The 20,496-nt window shown below is 51.0% G+C and overlaps 1 protein-coding gene across 2 annotated transcripts in view; it reads right to left on the bottom strand.

Annotated features, from left to right (window-relative positions):
• Positions 1–20,496, bottom strand: part of LOC122383229 (inositol-trisphosphate 3-kinase homolog) — a 61,719-nt gene that overhangs the window by 23,708 nt on the left and 17,515 nt on the right. The window contains exon 1 of one of the 2 annotated variants that reach the window (XM_043369440.1): positions 6,717–7,213. The exons of the other annotated variant lie outside the window; for it this stretch is intronic. Coding sequence (XP_043225375.1) covers positions 6,717–6,767 — 51 coding nt within the window. The 5' untranslated portion in view covers positions 6,768–7,213. Of the gene's footprint in view, positions 1–6,716; positions 7,214–20,496 lie in introns of those variants that run through there. 2 annotated transcript variants of the gene reach the window in all.

Below are 20,496 nucleotides of genomic sequence, written 5' to 3' on the forward strand. Positions count from 1 at the left end.
AAGAATGTGTCGACACCTTTTTTGGCATCCAATGGACACTCTCGTAACACCTTTAAGGGTGTGTACCAAACTGCACCTCGCTGGGGTGTCAGACGGGTGTCACTTTTGACACCAATACAGGTGTCATTGGGAATCAAACATCGGGTGTCTGACACCCTTTTGGGTGTGCACCCAAAAGGGTATCAGACACCTAAAAGGGTGTCAGACACCCGGTGTTTCATTCCCAATGACACCTGTATTGGTGTCAAAAGTGACACCCGTCTGACACCCCAGCGAGGTGCAGTTTGGTACACACCCTTAAAGGTGTTCCAGGGGAATAATTTTTTTTTCTCAGTGTATGATTCGGAATCACTGAAGGTTATAGCGATAACGATTCAATGACAGCAGATTGGAGAAGCCTTCAAACAAATGCCAAAACATGGGTGGGCCCGTCAAGTTTGATAGCTTCCGCAGCTCAGTCGCGTCTGATGTTGACAGCTTCTTCTCATCGAGGCCAAAAGCCAATTTAGTTTTTCAAATTAACTCATGAGCATCAATTTCTCAACTTCAAGTGACTGTCAGCGCCTGTCAAGGGAGACGGCTAACCATCTGCCATCAAATAATCCAACAAAATCTTGGAGGCTCCTTCCACCACCACCGAGCCAGCTGTCGTAGTGCACGTTATCCACGGCTCGTAGGACAGCTACTGCCTCCGGGCCAGAGCCGCGCCTCTCTCCCTTGGCCCGGAGGGCGGCCGGGGAGAGGGCGTAGCGATGAATCACGCGGCGCCGTCTCCGGGCACTCAGTCCTTCCATCCAGGTCAGCCGAATGTCGTCCTCAGACGGAAGGACCAAGACATCACGTCTCCCCTGCCCATCTTCCCCGGCCATGAAACCAGACTCATCCCGCCCCGGGCGACTGATGTCTATCTCAATCTCCGCCGCGACCACCCCGTAATCATCCAATCAGGACCCGCCGGTGGCCGGGCAATTTCGCAAATTTGCCCCCCGCCCGCCGTCGCGCTGCGCACGCCCCTGATGACCTCTCTCATGTCATATGGCCGCAAACAAAGCGCGTGACCTAGGCCCGAATAGGCGGCGGCGCATCCCACCGAGCGCGGTGACAATGCCAGATTATGATGAGCGCAAATTGTCACAGATCGGTCCGGAAGCGACGCTGGGAAATCGGCGACACTTCTGAACTCGCCCTTCCACAAATGAAGCCAATTAATGGACGACCGTGGACCGTCGGTCTCACGCAGAATAGTTATCGATCAGGGGCGGCATTTTTGCGGACAAATGTATGAATTAAAATGGGCGGAAAATTGAAACTCAAATTAACTTATGAAATAACCACGAACCGCATACAGAGGATGACGGATGAGGAATGTGGTTGCCTTTTACTCTACTGTACCTACAAGTACTTATGTGTTCACATACCTATATTTATCATTTATTTTATGTGGTTAAGTGTAATCAAATGCCTTTCTATTGATCCATGAAGTATGCATTCATAACAGTTTGAGCTTTTCTTTTTTAACTTGAGCTTTGTAATGCGTCGACGTTGTGACTTATTTTGCAACCATGAATTTCAAAATCTTCTCCCGTCGAATGTCCACGACAAATGCGTTTTTTTTTTAATGACCGCTGAGTTTTATGAAGAGCTCATGATGACGTGGGTATTTCCAAACCACGAGCCATCAAGCTATAGCCCGTATTAGTCTCACACCGATCCCCAAAGGCCTCTCAGTTCATACAAAGACACAGCCAACGTCCAACGACCCATCATAAAAGCACCTTCAACCGCATGCACGCTTATTATATGGCACAAGCCGAGGGAAAACCCAGCACGGACGCAAACATCTTCGCTGAAATGGAAACGTGCTTCCATGCAGCGCTGTGACGTCAGGGCCAGCTCGCCGGTGAGTGTCGCACGACATCCGCAGCTCTAATGCCTGGGTGAGTGTGTGTTCTTCCCTGTGGGCGCCCCAGACGGCGGCTAGTAGTCGCCGTTGACTCATTTTATCGAAGGCGGCGCCAAGGCCGTCTGCGAGCCGGTCTGATCCCATGGCAAGGAGACATGACGCATGAGCGCCGTTTGCGCATAAGACGGTCCGTAATCACTAGTCAGTAGTCAGTCACAGGGAGCCGCTGAGCTGACCGCGACTGGACGACGTCGGCGCCCACAGGAGGATACAGACGGCCGGCGGAAGTGATTCGGTCAGGTGGCTGATACCCCCAGTGTCGCTCAAACACCGATGCAAAGGTCAGACATTTGTGATACGGTTGAGTGACACAAACATAAAACTCTGCTGAAGTAGGTATTACTTGGAGTTGAGTTAAATTTAGGACCCGAATTTAATCCGTTTAGGTATTCTCAAGTCAAAGTTGGGGCAAGGTCCGTCGCGCCCGAGAGCTACCGACGATCGCACACTATCTGGGTCGATCCCAGAAACTGAACAATATCCATTGCAGCGTATAGACCTTGGACAAAGCAAGAATTTATTCATTCCGCAGCTGATCGGGATACTCCGCAGGGACGATAAAAATTTCGCACCCTAAATTATACTGCGTCGCATCGCGCACGGGAGACGTGAGCACCGTCGACCTGCGCCCGCACCTTGCGCCGCCCACGGTGAGGAATGCGCACCGGAGGCACGGCTGGCATGCACCTCATATTGGCCGCACGAAGCAACGAATTACGGCTCCATAATCCGTGACGGAACCAAGGACCGACCGGCTACGGAACAGGATCGACGCCCGCCGCCGCAGCCCGCGCTCTCCGCTTTCCCAGCCTGCTGCCTCAGTCGGTCGACCGATCAGTCCGCGGCGAGGTGCACCGGATACAAAAACAAAATCTGTACAAGTTGGCAGCAAACTGGAAAGCCGATCAGTGTCACTTCGTAACAGGTTTGAGCTTTTGTGCCAAGCCTGTGAACGGCGATTTACGATATTTGCAGCAGCGAGCCGAGCTTTTGCCTTTTACTACCAGCTTGTTCAGTTGTTTGAAGCCACGCCATTTGTTCAAATATTAGGTACGGGCTTTTCGACCCAACGACATGTTTTGGTCGTAGCTGAGCGCCTCACAAGGCGATCTATTATCACACCGCAAGTAGCCCAGTCATGTGGAAGAAGTAAGGCGCCCCAGACCGAGCTTAAAACAAGTCGTGCAATGCCAAACTCGGCTTAGCTCGGTGTCAGACCACACACGGCGTTCCAGCTCAGCCGCCGAGCATTCGCGATGTTCATCGAGCCATCTAGCCATGGCACGTTAACCACGACAAACCCCTCCGCCCTCATCCAGCCGTCAGATCCACGGCAGCAGTGCCGCAGCGCGCAGCAGATGTCACATCCTCCTCACTCACGAACCAGTTACTAACGAGAACACGACGTCCTGATCACGGCGAGGTCACGAGCACGGAGGTCACGAGCCGCTGGGTCCGTCAGCTAGTGAGTGTGAAGAAGGCCGAGCGGACGGTCACGACCCGTGCCCGCCTCAGGTCCAGCGAGCCGGACCGCACGCCGAGGCGCAATCGGGCGACAGACGCGTCCCAGGGCCGCGCAACTCATCAGCTGAGCGACAGTGACCGGGAGCTTCGGTGCTAGGCAGAGGCCAAGTCCGGGTGAACGGGTGGTATATCAGGGCACGCTGCAATAGTGGCAGTAAACACCGACTTGATAACCCGATGTCAGAGTTCGGTAAACTAACACGATCCTGACATGCTAGATGTTACATAACCAAGTCAAGTAGTGTGTTCGGTGAGCACGTATGGCTATGCTTTCGTTACAGGCGAACATCCGGAGTGAAGCGCAGTGAACTATACGCAGGAAGACTGAGGACTAGCTTATCTCGCCAACGCCTCCGAAGCGGAAACGGCGCAACAGCTATGGTATTTATCGTACATGATTCACCGGTGTGTCACTGCTATCTGCTGGACTTTACGTTCGGAGCCTCCGAGGAGGTTGGCGTCCGGGACACGAACAACATCGGAATCATGGACAGGATAGCAGATTTAAGATTTCTAGCGATCCAAATCCGCAAAAAAAGAGAATACGAAGGGGTACGACACTTCATGCGTCAGCATTCAGCTAAACTAAATCGGTAAGCCCAGAGTGACGAGATTTGAGAACGTTTGACCACACAGGTACTTCTTTCGAGGAAAAAAGTGAAATGTAGAAGTTCGTTGCAGTTCTCACCCAGACTTATGACTTATGAGGTAGGTATGCTTCGCTGCAGAATCAAATGTGGATAAATCAAACAACCGCATCTGTTGCGTAACATCCGTTGGCAGCCATCATCGATTGTTTGCGCAACTAGGGCAGATTTTCTACGTCTATCAAAAGAAAGATTCCTTAAATAACCCAAAATTGGGCTTCGGAAAGCCTTCCAAAACAAGCACTGAATACGTTTTTGTTGCCACTTAAGCCCCGGTCACACATACACGACGCACGGCCCGCGCACCAAAAATTCATTCATTCTGGCCAGTGCGTCGTCCTGCGCTATGCATTCGTTACTCGTTCGTCGAGCGCGCTGGGCGAACGGAATCATGCGTCGTCATTCGTCGCGTGCGTCGACAATTTTTGTGCATGCTCAAAAATGTGCGTTGAGCTCGACGCACGAAGGCGGACGCCAGACACACGCGGAGCGCGTTGGACCAGCGCCAGATACACGCGGAATATACGCTAGGTAATCGTTGTATGCTCGTCGGTTGATGCATCGCGTACACCCAGCGCAGACATAGCGTGCATCTAACGCATGTCTAACGGATTCGCATTGACTATAAAGACGTGGTAAACCAGAACTGAGCGAGTCTGTAGCGCGCACAGCTTTCCTCTGGCGTATGTCTAATTGTAACCATAACAAGGTCCTACCTCCTCATTGCTCATTCTACCCTCATGGGCGACTCTCCTGCGTTATTGCTGCATAGTGCATGGGTTCCTCTTCAATTCCTCCTGCTCTTGATATCAGAATTTATAAGTAAGATTTTAATCATACATTATTTGTCATTGTCATTGTTTATCTCAGGAGCTGTTGAACCATCTGAAAACATGAGGATGTGCCCTCCTTGAGGCCCTACTCTGATATGACAGCAGGCAAGACGGGCTACTGCACCGCTGCCAAAAGCAGTTCGCTGGCTGTGCGGTGAATGCGCGGTGCACGCGCAGTCCATGCGTCCCGTGCGCTAGCAAGCCGCTGTGCATCCGTTGTGTGTGCGCCCTTTATGCGCTTTGCATTCGCTGTGCAAGTGCCCGGCGCGCTGGCAACGCGTTCGTAGCGCGTTGTGCATACGTTGTCAACTTGCCATTTCCTGCGAACTCCTGACAAAAGTTGGTCACACAACAACGCACGACGACGCACTGGTCTTTTTGCAATGCGCCGGCCGTACGTCATGCATGTGTGACCGGGCCTTTACGTAATAACCAAAACTATGTGGGCAGCGATGGCGCAAACCGAAACCCGAAACTGGCACGGCCAGCTGTCCAAGCAATTGCCAGCATCGTTGCGAGCTGCGCGTCGCAGTTGGGAAAGCTGCACGACCCAGTCCGTGACATGCGATATTCCGGCCCGGTCGCAGAGCCGGATCTACCACCGCGGGAGGGGCACATGTGTCGCCCAGCTGGGGTCAGACCAACACGTCATCCCAGTCTGGGCCCCTGCTGGGCTGTGCACTGCCAGGCGTCAGCCCCGACATCTGCACATCATCGAACATCCCGGTAGCACTCACGTCGTCGCGAGCACTAGGAGAAGCGGTTGAAACTGTGTCACTGGGACTGATGGGACGCGTCACTCTCCAGTGCACATGTGTCACGCTCGTCAGCGTCGGTACGCCAAGCTTGGCTCTCCCAAAGGGCAGACGTCGCCAGATACAGTTGCTGTACCATTGTTTATGTCAGAGATACTCGGCCTGGGAATGAGGACTGGACTTTGGAGTCAGGACATTAAATGGAACACCACGTGACAATCACGCACACTCGGTCCAAGACGGGGTCAAACGTCAAACTTAGTTTGCGTATGCTTATCCCATATCGTCGTTGCATTAGTTCAGCGTCCACGATGGTGATTTCACAGACATCCGAAACCACAAGCTATCCTTAGCACCAATACTCACTTCAGCCATAGCCTAAGTACAGCCCTCAGCAGACTGCGTGGTAGGTATTCTTTTTTCGACAAAACCGATAATAGCTCAAAGGCTATGCTATCAGTCGGTCGGAACTCACTGCAAATAGATGCGCCATGCTCTACTCCTTCGAATGGGTTTATCACTAAACAAGGTATACGCCTTGTTTGACAACAAAATGCAAAAGTTTGTATTGGGGGCAAATATAAACTTTTGGGTTTTGTTGCCAAACTGGATAGAAAATGAACACGATGATTATGCAAATCTAAGGTGCGGAGTCTCGCGCGTCTTGCTGTTACGATTTTTAAGTGACCGATAGCATAGTATTCGCGTTATTCTCGGTTTTGTCGAAAAAAGAATACCTACCACGCAGTTTGCAGAGGGCTGTTCATCAACCGTGCATCGTACTCAGGATTCCACCAGCATTTGATCTCCCCGTCCCAGTTCCCTGATGACTGCCGACTTTATTAAAAGTCTCAAAATTGAGATGACAAATTTGGTCCCATGGCCCTTTCGATTGTGGAACTTTGGCTCCCCTTTTGCAACAAAGTGCAGCCTTTCTGTAGACTTTCGTAGACTGTAGAGTTTCCCAGTCCGCTCGCCGCCTCTCTAGTCTCACCTTCTCGAGGAGTCGGACCATCTCGTGACGCGACTGGCAGCCGTCCCGCATCCCCGCTCTGTGGGGCGCCACGACCGCAGCACGCTCCCAGTCGGACAGCGCGGCCAGCGTGACGGAGGTCACACCGCCTCACGGCAGCGATCGATCGACCCCAGACCGTCCACTCGCGCCTCCACCGCCAATCGACCGAAGTGCCGGGTGTGGCCCGCTGTTACTCGATTCAGCGCACCGAGCTCTCAAAGAAGAACTCGCTACTGTTCACTGCGCATCCACGCGGACTCGAGCTCGTCCGGAAACTCGGCCAACACTTTCTTCCGAGACACCACGACTGCACAAGCCTTGCCTATGTCGTCGAACGCCTTTCTCTCACTAATAAAACCGTCAAGTCCAGCAACACATAAATCTCGTCAGTCCTCACGCTCACCTCCGCTCAAGCACTTCTTCCGACAACGTGAACGAAGACACCCTGCAGCGTACCCATCCTCCGCGACGCTCCACCGCCGACTGGCGCCCGACCGGAGCGGCGCCGTAGTGCCGAGTAGGCGAGCGCGTTCGTCCGTCCGTCCGTCCACCCCGCCCCGCCGAGCCAGTGCGGCCGCGCCGCTCAGAGGCCGACTCTGACCGGCTCGCCAGGCCGCCGACGGACGGACGGGGCCGGGGAAGGGGAGGGTGGTGGTGGTGACTCGACCCCGGGGCGGCCGGGAAACCCTCTCGAGAACGGGAGGATGAGATAGGGAGAGATAGGGTAGCGATAGGCTCAGAGATAGGGTGGAATATGGTGAAACGGATGGAGACTGCATCAACAAGCAGCGGCTATGGTAGCTAGCGAGAGACACCGGATACCGCATCAGTGAGCTTCAACATGGAAATCATACACGAGCTACACATGGTAAGCACATTGGTGATGCTTTTCACAAAGTCGCGGCTGAATGCTGAGCAATAAATGCACTGCCTGAACAACAGCAATGCTGTTCGCGGTGAATATGAAGTGACAACATAAGGGTACACAAATCGCTCCCTTTTCACACCGCCGTCCCAAGGATAGCCGTAGGTGTAGGTTATCTCCTCACATGGTCAGGTGCTACATAGCGGCACACCAACAGGCCACAAATCTTCTTGTCTGACACCTCCAGCACCCGATAAGACGGCCGACGGGTCTAGGTCACGGCGCAATCGGGATCCCACGAGCGACACGCTATGTACCCCTCCAACGCTACGCTTGGTACTGCTAAGCAACCACCCACCGATCGCTCGTCGTAAAGTAGGCTTCTCCTTCCCATTCAGTACAAAGAGACACAGGATCAGGTCACGTTTCTGTTACAGCCGGGATACACCTACACTGCGAGGTCAGCTAGTCGCTGGGAGCCGCAGAACAGTGTAATAAGACTCTTGTTGGCGATCGCTGTACCCGCGAGCACGATCACGACTTATCCCATCGGCAGCAGCGGCTGACATCTCCGCCAGTTTCCCGGGAGCTGGCAATCTCCCCTGGAGACAGAGCATCCCGCAGCGGGCCCCCACGACCTCGACTGAGACCAGCCCCCGCAGAGGTCGGCGGGCCGGAGCAGGCCAATCAGGGGAGCGCCAGACGACTAATCGGTGTTCCTCGCGGGATGACGGATCGGCCGTCACAGCGCGTGTGAACTGCGAGAGGTGGTCATCGCAGCCAGGTGGCACAACAGGCAGCTAAGGGATAAAAACTAGCGCGGCGAATGAAACCTGTTTGTGCCGGCAGCAAAACATGCGACGGCCAGGCGGTCATTCAGATACGAGATCACAACATCCGCTGCATTAATAATGCTACCACCAGTTGTTTTGTTTCATTCATTGGTTTACCATCGAGTTGTAATGAAGGCCGTGGAAGAGACGTTGCTGCTCAAGGCGGACACCAACCGATGTTCTCGTTTAGCCTCGTGGCAACTCCGCGCTTTGGTAGATGGCCGTCGTTTATATGTAAACACATGCAGAGTGCAGACGATTTTAATCGTGGCACGATGTTTATCCGGCGACCCACTCGGTTTTGTTGTCAAAACATCAGAGATACCAGCGATGGTAGACACAAACACGAGCCTGCACGGTTCTAATGCTCGACCACCCAGAGGAAATCAGCAGAGCGATCTCTGATAGCATCCCAAAATCGTCTCGGACTTAGCAGCCTAACGTTGGCAGTAGAGATGCCCCAAATTTGCAATTTCATTACCCGCCCCGCCCCGCAGCTACCCCTTGCCCAACCACAACTACCCGCAAGCTGATTTTGGCTGAGCCGAACCCGCAAAAAACCCGCAATCTTAAAAACATACTTTTGCAAGAAAAAAAAAATACAGCTGAGTCAATGCTAGAGCTATATAAACCTTACTTGCTTCATTGCTGTGCAGAAAAAGACAGCCAAACAAATAGTAAGAACTTGAAATTGCTATGCTAAGTCCTCAGGAAGTGCACACTGGATAGTGGAAAATGAATAATGCATCAATACATTTGATATTCCTTTCTGAAGAGTTCAGTAAAATCTTTCTCTCACCTTACCCTTCAGCATTGGCTGAGGATCAAAATTTCACTCTGGCTCCCTCTCAATGTTAGGCCTCTGAAATGATATTGTTATCAAAATGAATGTTGATATAAAAAGATATGCGATTTCCAGTTAAAAATAAATAGTGACACAGTGAATAATGAGTAATGAGTATGTGGTGCTGTGGGGCAGTTCACCACATATCAGTGACTGGATTTTACGTTAATCAGAAATGGAGAATATCAACCTGGTGCGTGTTCCAAAAATTCAATCAGTTCGATCCAAACGGCCGACGTCACAAGTCGGCGCGCGAATCGGTCTGCGCCGGGAACTCCCGTGCCGGCCGGCGACACACGTGGTTACCACAAGTATCCAGTCGATCTACACATAAAACAAATCATACAAAATCCCAGCAAAAACCAACTATATAATAACATATATGGCCTTGCAACTAACCACCAATGAACCACGCATTTCTGGAAACATGCGTCAGAAGCGTCACCAACAGCTGATTGCAAGGAATGTTACAGCGACTAAATTATTGCGGCCGTAGTTAGTCGAACTTGTTGCGAAAACACTGTTGTATAATGCATATTCATGTGCCATTCTGATTAAATTATTTTACACAACAGCTAAAGTTTTACAATTCAGAGGTTAATCACCGGTTTAGAAATAAAGAGACAGTAAATGCTAAATTAAATGTAATGATTTTATAGATGGTCTTGGTAATGCTCTCCGGCTGGTCATCTGTCGGCATACAAATGATAAGGACGTAAAAAGACAAAAGAAATAAATGCGACCAGCTACGTGGTTTTGTAACATGTATAACTGCTATTTTGAGGCATTCAAAAACCAAGACAGAAAAACTGATTGAAAATTATTGCGTCATCAATGACAGCTTTCCTTCGCCTCAGAGACCAAAATTGACGCAGTCAAATGCCAATCCTTGTCAGAATGTCGGAAGTGCGCCAGTATTGTATTGCGTTATGTTTGGGCCGGCCAGTCTATATTTTGATTTTTGTGAGGGTAATTGGTGTGTTATTTTCGTAATATAGGGTGGAACAGAACATAGAGTAGGATAGGTAATCAATGAATTTGCACCAAATTTTGTTTAGCTGATAGCTCTTTTTTATGCCGACCAGACGCAAATAAAGTAACATATGGCATTTGCTCTGATTTTCAACATCTCATTTAAGTCTGGGTTCTTCCATAATGTATATCTAGTGCACACTGCGCAGTGCACATAGACTTCAGTTCAGCTTCCTATAAGTTTGCTTTCAGGGTCTTTTATGTTTTATGGAATGCTTTCATCAGCATTTATTTATGCTTAGTAGTTTATTGCTTGTACCCTGGTTTGGTCATTGCCAGACTGTGGATGCTATTGCTGGTTGTTTTCAGTTTTGCATTTGAAATGTGCTTCCTTGATATATTTTTATATTTGGTTCTGTTTTAAAAGTTGTTTTGATGAATATTGTATTGTTAACCTGAGCAAATGCACTTGGCATTGTGTTTTGCATCTAAAAAAAAAAATATAGGTTCTTAAGTCTGACCGCCAAATACCCGCCACACGACAAGTTTTGCTTCTCGAACCCGCCAAAAACCCTGCGGGTTTTGAAAACCCGCAGAAAGCGGGTTCGCGGGTTCAAAAAGGGCATCTCTAGTTGGCAGCTTTGGAGAAAGAAGGTTCATTGCAGTTGCAGCACATCTAACATCGAGCCTTAACAGTGGCCTGGACCGCTATATCTTCAATATTTAGACGGACTGGACTCGCTGCTTTACGGCGAAACAGGTGCAATGTCGGTTAGCGTCAGAGCGGTAGCAGACTGCAGCAACTTTGCATGGTCGGCAGCGCATGAAAGCCAGCCCCGACGTTCACAACTCACGTTTCAGCCGGCAGACACGCGGGGCCCCATTGAGATGCCCTCGACGACCAGCGAGCTGAGCCATGGCGCTGCTGCTGTCGCATACCAAACCGGTGTATATTTACCGATGTCGGTAGCTCTCTATCACTCCTGCCGTCACTCTCCGCTGATCCGCTCCAGCTGAGCTGTCGGGGACTTTTGCTCTACACCAAAGTCCGTTTTGCACCCGGAGTCGCTGCTGCATCACGGAAGTACAGGCGTCACACAGGATCGTAAATCTGTCCCGATAACGGTGTCTGCGCTGTCGGACAGAATAAGTCGACATATCAGCCACCAGAAACGTCCCACAGCGCCGACATCTGTGCTCCACGCTGCGTGTGTCTCAGACGATCCCACATACTTCCGGCGCGAAGAGCAGCAGCTTTGCTGACGTCAGAACGTTCCATTCATCGGCGGACCCGAGTTGCTATACCGGAGGTGGCGCTGCAAGATGACGCATCCGGCCAGAGACGGGACACGCGCGCGCTGCACAGCGTGAATCAATGCCGAGTGAAGGCCGAGCAATGCGCTGGTTCGGGGTAAACGCGGACTATTGGCAACGAGTGAATGGCAGAACAAAACTCCTTATCGATAAAAAACTGCGATCAAGCAGGAAATTTCCGAGGCTAGCGACGAGTTGACGTCGAAAGTGATGATATTTGCAATCAAATGATAATCAGGTGATGCTTCAATTTGGCACAAATACCAACAGAGCCTTAAATATTGTCACGGCCGCTTGAACACAACAATAAGCATAGCAAGTAATTAGTTTATGTAAAAAACGTTGATCTATTTAACGGGCGCTCTATCGAATAAAGAAAGGTCTGGAAGGGAAAGTGCACCGTCAACTGGGTGAGGTGCGGCGGCCGCATTCCATCCCGGGACATCGACAACGGAAAGTTGAACAGAAAATAAGCCGAATTACAAGCGGAAACTGCACTGACTTTGATTGGAAAAGGTGGGTCAAACACCGAACAATCACTGGTACTCACTTATCATCTTCATCTATAGAAGACATATAGTCAACGCCGACAATTAGCAATCGGTTCCTTGATTTTTTTTCTAGAAAATAAAACCTAGGGACAGTTTTGCGATTGAGTTCACTCAAGATTACTTTCCACCCGCACAGATCATTAAAGAACATCTGATTTTATGCCACCATGACATACAGGCAATAGTTGAACTTCAGCTGTCGGATAACTGATGCCGGAAACGAAAAAAGACCTTTCCGGGGCACGCGACAAAGCTACATTCGACTCAGCCCACTTTCTCTCGGTGAGACCATCCACGGATCACGAGCAAACTGCTTTCACGGGTCCGATAAACTCAGAAGGTCTTGCTCATGCACAATGGCACAGGCGAGCTAAATTCCAAACCGTTATTCATGTTATCTCCCAGTGCTGATGACGTCAAAAAAGTGTCCGTCAGAAGCCTTTCAGAGTAAATTCTCATAGGTCAGGTCGGAGGTATTTCCGTTATTAACCAAGTCACGGATTAGGCCTAAGATAAAGGAGCACGCGACAATCTTTTACAAACGTTAAACATGAAACGTCAAAAATCGGAATGGTTGGAGGTTAAGTACCGGCCTTACCACACACCGCGTCGCAGCAAATCCCAGCGCGTTCTAAAATTATGCATTGCTCGAAATGGACTTGACCGCAAAAGACCGCTTCTTCACGGGCTTACTGCTATCAGTCGCACCTGTGGACTTTGTGAGACCACCAGCTGTGTTCTGAGGCTCTGAGCGCTCAGCTCGAGAGCACGAGCGCCGCTTCCGTAAGGACCCGGGCACCCGTTGGTCTCGCCGCGAACCCAAGAGCGCCGCAGAAGGCGGAGTCTCGACCTGCTCCCACTCCAGTCCAGACCGGGCGACGGGGGGCGCTGCCGGCCGCACCTTGCGCCACAGCACAGTACACATAGGACGCGGCCGCGGTCTAATCCAGGTCAGGGCGGCCCTGCCCCTCCCCCCCTACCCCACCCTCGGTGGCCGGCTGACAAGTGAGGCCATGTGAGGGCCACAGAGGCGCCACGCAGACTGGCCTCTGCTCCGCTCCTCACTCTCTCGAGATACACCAGGGAAGTGAGGTGATTAGAACGGGCCTCTTCATCACGGTCAAATAGACCACATCTATAATCTAATCGACTTAGGTACAGCAGAAACTCAAGACGGAGAAGTTAAATCGTATGGGACCCACTAGTAACGGTTTGCGCTTGCCCAGTTGGTATTAGTAGCCGTCCGGACTAGGACGCACCGGACTTTGAAGACGTGCTGAAAATAATACAGGGTGTCCGGACACCCAATCCGGTCCGGACACCCAATCCGGACACCCTGGACACCTGGAAATACATAATGTATTTCCATAATAAAATAAATCTGCAATTCAAAAACAGTCCCCATTATCCCCATATTTAATATCACCGCACGTTGGTATAAGTTTTTTTTTTTGTCTTAGTGCCTAGATGATGTCATGTGGCCATAGAAACCCATTCGAAAGCCGGCGGTTTCACCCGAAAGGGTGTTAGCCGTGGCATCAGCCTCTGGCCGCGGTTATGACGTGATGCTGTGTAGGAGTGAGCTGATGCCGGAGTATGATGGGCGGCCCGCAGACCAGTGTTGTGTGACGTGCCGGTGCGCCATAACGGGTAAACATCTCACCCGCTGAGGTCATTGCTGAGAAATAGGCATACGAGCAGCTATTTCGGTATCATATATTTAAAGAGCTGCTAATTATCATCGGACTAATGCTATGTTGGCCGCAATCGTTGTAGACAATGACCATGTAAACATTACGGGCCTCATACGATTAGATATACCAGCTGTTAAAAATAAACGCATGCCGTAGATGCTGCAAGTAAAGATTTTACCAGGAAAGCTCATTACCAACTGCTTATATGTAAGCTCGACTGTAAAGGTGCTTCAAAATAGGCACATATTTTAGCACGCTTTAATATATCTTTATTGCCAGTAAGAAGATAACGTAATCATCTGGTCTCGATAGTCACCAAAGTAGCCATTTCACTTTCACTTAGTCATGGCAGGCCCTGCAATGCCCGCACTTTAGTGCCCCGGCCCGTATATATCACTAATCATAAACACATTCTCCTCTCTCAGCTACCCTTTTATAAACAGCGCACGTGACGCAGTGACGAGTGGGGGCGGGCCGGCCTCAGCCGGCGCTCACCGGTGTGGTTCGGCTCAGCCAGCCGCCAATATTTGCATGGCTATACATGAATAAACCATGAATGACGGGTCAGACACCGTGTAGCCATTCACAATACACAGGCAGAGTCGGGATTTCCGTAGTTTTGGGAGAACAAAGTGGCGAGTGATAGCTGATGAGTGATGAAGGGCTGGGATATTCTTGGAAAGGCAGCTGGCGCAGTAGTAAATCGCTCGCCGTCGCATATTCTTAATGCATTTTAGACACTTGAGACAGGTCTTCCGTTTCTTTGAGTTGTTTGCATTGCCACTGCCAATACCATTAATGAGTATCAAATAATTGCATATGCTTAGCAAATGATCAGCAGTCAGTACCGATTATATAGATGATAAAAGACGCTGCATCTCAGGAGCAACGCTTAGTTATTATAGGTTATGCCTGCTTTGATTATGCGCGAACGCATCACACGTTGGATGCACGTAAACACAAATTTGCAGATCGATTCGACTGGCACAAACCCATCGCTGTATTGTTCCCTAGCACATGTACTGGATGGGCCGATAGCAACAAGGGTGACACGGGGTAACTGAGTACAGAACCATCACAACAGCCCGGCCCGGGTGCTCGGTGTCGGATTTCCCACTGTTCCGGATCGTGTTTCATTGGCCATGTTACACTGCCATTTGACACCACTCTCCTTGAACAATTTTTTTCAGCACCGACCACCGACCAACCGACCAGAGATCCTTTCTGAGCCCCGGTGGCATTCCCAGAGGTGCCATTTTCGCGAGAACACGTCAGAGCCGCTCACCGAATCACATCTACGCCGTCTCTCCATCTGTTCGATATAGCAGCGCTCGTGTTGCCAACCAAACTCACCACAGACAGGGAATGCATGCAAGTATGACATGATCACTGCAGGAATGCATGGTCATAGAAAGCAAACTAGTCGATACAGCGTGAGGGACGATATCCGCGCACGATGAAGTGCCAGGACGAAGCCAAGAATAGTGCGTGGAACACCTTCAAGGAACAGTCCAGGACGGACTAGATGAATAATGAAGTTTACCGGAATGGAAAGCATACTCGATCTTCTCTATCTGCACCGGGTGGGTCAATGTTGATATAGGCTTTAAATGCTGCCGCCGGAACGCAGCCATTATCACACCACACACGTAACGTGCACGGATGCGGCACTTCGTCGGCACCAAGACAGGAAAACGCAGACGTGAGCACCTCTTGGAATGTGTACACCGTCGGCCCTCCCCTCCACACGTCCTCCTGGGGGAGGGAGGGGGGGGGGGGGGCGTCGTCGGCAGCGGCAGCAATCGACACGCCTCGGCAACTGCACATTGCACGGGCACACAATGCACGGAGACGGTTGTTTTCCCGTACGCAGCTGCGCGGATCGAGCAGGAAAAGCCTGCCGGGCCGAAATGGCGAAACAGCCAAACCTTATTCCACGAAAAGCCGAGAGCTGTCCGTAAAGGCTAAGCTGCGGGGATTGCTTCAGCGTCGAGTGGATATAAATGAAATGGCGAGAACACTGGAAATAGAGAGCCTCGTAAGCAATAGTCCCTTGGATGCATGTTGGTGTTAATTTAGATTCTAATAATGTGTTGCATTCCGTTTATGAAGCTTGATATGAGTGATTACAGCTGACGGGAAAGACATGGGAGCAAGCTCGAAAAGCTCAGAAACGGACAGTACAATTTATCCGACACGGAGATGGAAATGGCGGCGAGTCGAATTGCAGGGGGATTTCGACGTGTTTCCCCTAATTAAGATCACCGCTAGTTTGCAAGATTTCACAAAACAAAACCTTTTAATAACAAAGAATGCATTCTTTTGAAAGAATTCGCTGAACAGTTAGACATCATTAAGATAAAACAGCACTTGTTTTATGGCAGAGTGCTCCGGACCAAAGCAGCCGAGTTGATGCTGGGCTATTCCAGATAGAAGCCCCACAAACACCTCCGGAGAAGAGGGCATGCCCAATCCAAGCTCGGCTAACACCCCACCGGCCAGGCCTGGAGGGTCCGAGGGCCGACAACTGCCCTATCAGGATACCAGGCAGCGGGATAACTGCGAAATAGGTGGAAGTGAGGAGATGTTGACGGCTACCAAGAAGTGAGGTACGTTGTCTGCAGGAATTTGATGGCACTAAAATTATAGCAGATGTGCCTGAAATTATGGCAAGGTTAGCGGTTAACAACGTACATAAACATAACCACGAAGTAACAACTGATCTCAACCCTCCTGCCTGGGCCGACGGACAATGCACCTCCTCGGCTCTTTCGCGAGTCGTTCAAAAATCAAATTATTTGTGCACAAGAGACATTGCTGCTGGTCTGGTGCATAAGGCATATCCCACTCCCCAATTTGAGACTGAGGTTACCAGTTAAGTGACGGGCTGAATAAGTGATGTGAAAATCTGTGCCTAAGAAATAATATGCTAATGTAAAACCGAGCTTCTCGGACTTCTCCGTTTCCCGGGTCACCAGAGAAACGGCCCGATAAATAAAAAGTAAAACTTTTCTACCAATACCTATGCGACGTCGCGCATCAAACAAAATAATTAAGAACCTAAATGCTTGAGACACTGCAAGGTTGCGACTCCCAGGCCAACGTTTACCTTGTGTAAGCGAGGCATCGAACCGCATATAGGTAGAAGAAATTCCCAATGCGTTGCATCAGCAATGCACCGTGACTAAGCAAATATAAATGCAGCCCATTATGGACCACACGTTTTAAAATTAGAACGGGAAATGTCTATTCACAACGCGTCCTGGAAATGCTTGATCATAACATATCTTCACTCAAATATAACTCACAAACACGTCCCATTACAAATATAAATAAATGTCGCAAATTTATCATGCTAATATAAGACCAGCTAGGTAAGAATGCCTTTGCACGGCTCGTGAACACAATACCTACTCAGGCAGCCACTCTGATGGCTTTTCTTCTAATTGATTGACTCCGATTCCCGAACTGGCCCCTCCGACTCAGAGCATCCCTCTGTCCTCTTCCCACGTCCCATTGATCTATAAGATATGGTCCCTCGCCCTCTCTCGTAGTCCATTTCGCTCTCTCCGTTCCCCTCGTCTCTAACCTGAGCGCGCCCCTCTGTCCCCTCGCCTCTGACCTGGCTGCGCTCCTTCCCGTCCCTGTCCCGTCGCTCTGACCTGAATGTGCCCCTCGGCTGTCCCCTTCCCTCTGACCTGGCTGCGCTCGCTCCTGGCCCTGCTCTCTGCCAGGTCCCCGGCTCGCCGGCGCAGCACCAGCCGCGCTATCCTGCCGGTCCGCCGCCCCCGCGCGAGCTGCACACACACGCCGCGCAGCCGCATGGCACCGAGTGACCGGCAGACAGCTCCCACCTGCCGACAACCCGCCGCCCCCTGACCCCGGCTGACCCGGCCGAGCGCTGACTGACGCCACAGTGACGTCAGAGGTCACGGCAGGCGTCAGCCGGCAGCACCGTTACCGACAGACGAGGGTCGGTAACTAGACGTTCGACAAATTTCTGAACTAAAATCAGCGTGCAGTGTTCAATTGAAATAATATATGATGTTTAAGCACCGAGCGGTAAGCACATGTAACGAGTAAGCAAGACCAACGTGATCACTAGTTGGCTATGATGATGACCCCCAATTACTGTGTTCACTTTGACCTGAAGGGCAGATTTGACCCCAAATATAAAATATATTTATAAATGGACACGATTTTTGCCAAACTGAGCCAAATTTATGAGGAACATGCAACGTGGCGTCAAATCGCACAGCTGTGGTTGTGGCAATATGCGATGTGTTTTACGTATCTATGTGACCAATAAGGGGCAAATGCCGGCATACACGAAAGGCTGATAGTGAAAGGCTTCGTGAAAGGGATGCCGTTTTGAATCACTCAGTAGTCACGATCCCGTGGCTTGTTCCGTTAACAGCATAAATGCTGCACAGTACACATATGAGAAACACATCACCTGAAGCATGCGATGGATCACCTGTCCAGCATTATTGCGCACGATTCGCCAGCAGTGAGTTCCTACACAGACACCCCGTGCCACACAGTCTCGACGAGTGTTGAAAACGGACTTATTTCGTATCCCACAGGGCTAAAAGGCAAACCTGGTGGGACTGCGGGCCCATGCCCTCCACGCTTCTGGTCAGACCCGGTAGGTGGTTTACGCCGCACATCATCACTCTATCCTCCCTCCACCGGCCAAGGGCAGGGCGGCACCCGGACACACCCCGCCCCGAAACAGTCGGTGAAGCCGCCCAAGCACCCGGCATCATTAGCGTGGCGTGCGCATCATCACGGGAGGCACCAGAAGCGCCGCCCGGCCCAGCTCGCGGCGGGTCGCCCTGACCCGATCCCTGCCTGGTCGGCTGGGTCGAACGTCAGGCAGGGACGAATGGAAGACTAGAAGAACAGGACAGACATCCAATGATGGACGCATGGGTGAAGATAAAGACCGCATGTCACACCTGCGCAGGAACTGCGCTATATTTCGATGCGACTCGAGTCCTTCCGAATGTCTTCCAGTTCCAGCGGTCCATCCGTCCATGGAGGTCGGCAGCTTTGACAAATCGACAGATGGTCCGACAGCATCTATTCGCAGAACACACCAACCCGAGGCGAATCTTATCTCGCCGATCCGACACAAAAGGAGAAATGCGAACGTCAGCAGAGCGCGGTGTCCGCATTGACGTCAATGTAATCCAGCTGGGGGTAGGATCCGCCGCTGGCCGGCCCGCAATCCGAGCGAGCGCGCCGCTTATACAGAGAGCACCGGACAGCCGCCTGTGGTCGGTGACGTCATCGGTGACCACCGGCACCGCGCCGCCGACAGGTCACTACAGCGGCGGCAACCGAAAATAACCTTATCTCAGAGAGAATCCACAATGTTTACCAGCTAGGGAAATGTTTGAATTATGGCTTATACAGTTAAGGTCATGGGAATACGAAGCGTCCGTTAGCTGCATATCTTTGGCTCATTTTTCTGTCATCTCTTCTCTCCGCAAAGGTCGTCAGAGACGGGATTAAACAGATGCAGACACGTTGCTAACTCCCAAAAGATAAGATTCTTCGGCACCACCTCAAGAAAAGCCAAACGGTTATGTGGTAGCAAAAGAGAGAGGGAGAGAGGGAGAGGGAGAGGGAGAGGGAGAGGGAGAGGGAGAGGAGAGAGAGAGAGAGAGAGAGAGAGAGAGAGAGAGAGAGAGAGAGAGAGAGAGAGAGAGAGAGAGAGAGATAGAGAGAGAGAGAGAGAGAGGGAGAGAGAGAGGGAGAGAGAGATGGAGATAGATGAAAGACAAGTGAAACAGATTACTCTGACTCCGACATCCAATGGCTGATTTCATCCAGATTATAATTCGCCAGTCATGACTCTAAAGTAGCTAGAAAGTGATCCACTACATGTCTGAAGCCGGCTATTACGGCCATGAAGACCATTTCTCATCAGCCATTAGAGAGCCGATTACACGGCTCCCGTTAGTAAATAGGCTCCCATCAACCCGTGCGGACGCTTTAATCAAGCTGATGGTAACAACCTCAGCAGACCACTCACTCAGACTGTCTGGCCTTGGATCCAGGAGGCAGCTTTACTCACTCAGCCCACTATAGCGGCAGTCTATATATTCTGTAGTGGTCCAGTGAGTGGTCGTCTCTCTGGGCTCGGAATAGACCCGTCGGAGAGTCGACGATCCGTGCGCTCCACCGCCCGGAGATCGCCTGACCTTTCCGGGCGGTGCACGCTCTCAGAGTTCCCGGCACCCGCGCGCCACAATAGACGGAGACACCGGCTGACGTCAGAGGTCGACCCAGTGACGTCAGAGGTCGACCCAGCGACGTCAGAGGTCGCATCGGTGACGTCACCGCTGACCCCCGCCGATTGAGAGGGACTGGCGAGATGACAGAGATGGGGAGAGACGCGGCCCAGAGAGAGCAGAGCCATCTCTTGGCAAAGAGCTGTACTTCATTGATATCAGTGACGTGCCGATACCACGATCTTTATCGAAACATTCAATCCTAGGAGTTAGTTTCTCATTTTATCTGTTTAGTAAAGAGACCATGGCTGAAGTGAAAGTATGCTATCATCTAAATATGATAGCAAAACGCCACTGGGCACTGAACTTGAATATCAAGTTGGCGTTCATTACAAGAACTGATAAGACTGGATATCGCAGTTCTGCAAACAAACATTTTATTCA

This window comes from Amphibalanus amphitrite, unplaced genomic scaffold, assembly GCF_019059575.1.
Source record: "Amphibalanus amphitrite isolate SeventyFive unplaced genomic scaffold, NRLGWU_Aamphi_draft 000158F_arrow, whole genome shotgun sequence".
NCBI lineage: Eukaryota > Metazoa > Arthropoda > Thecostraca > Balanomorpha > Balanidae > Amphibalanus > Amphibalanus amphitrite.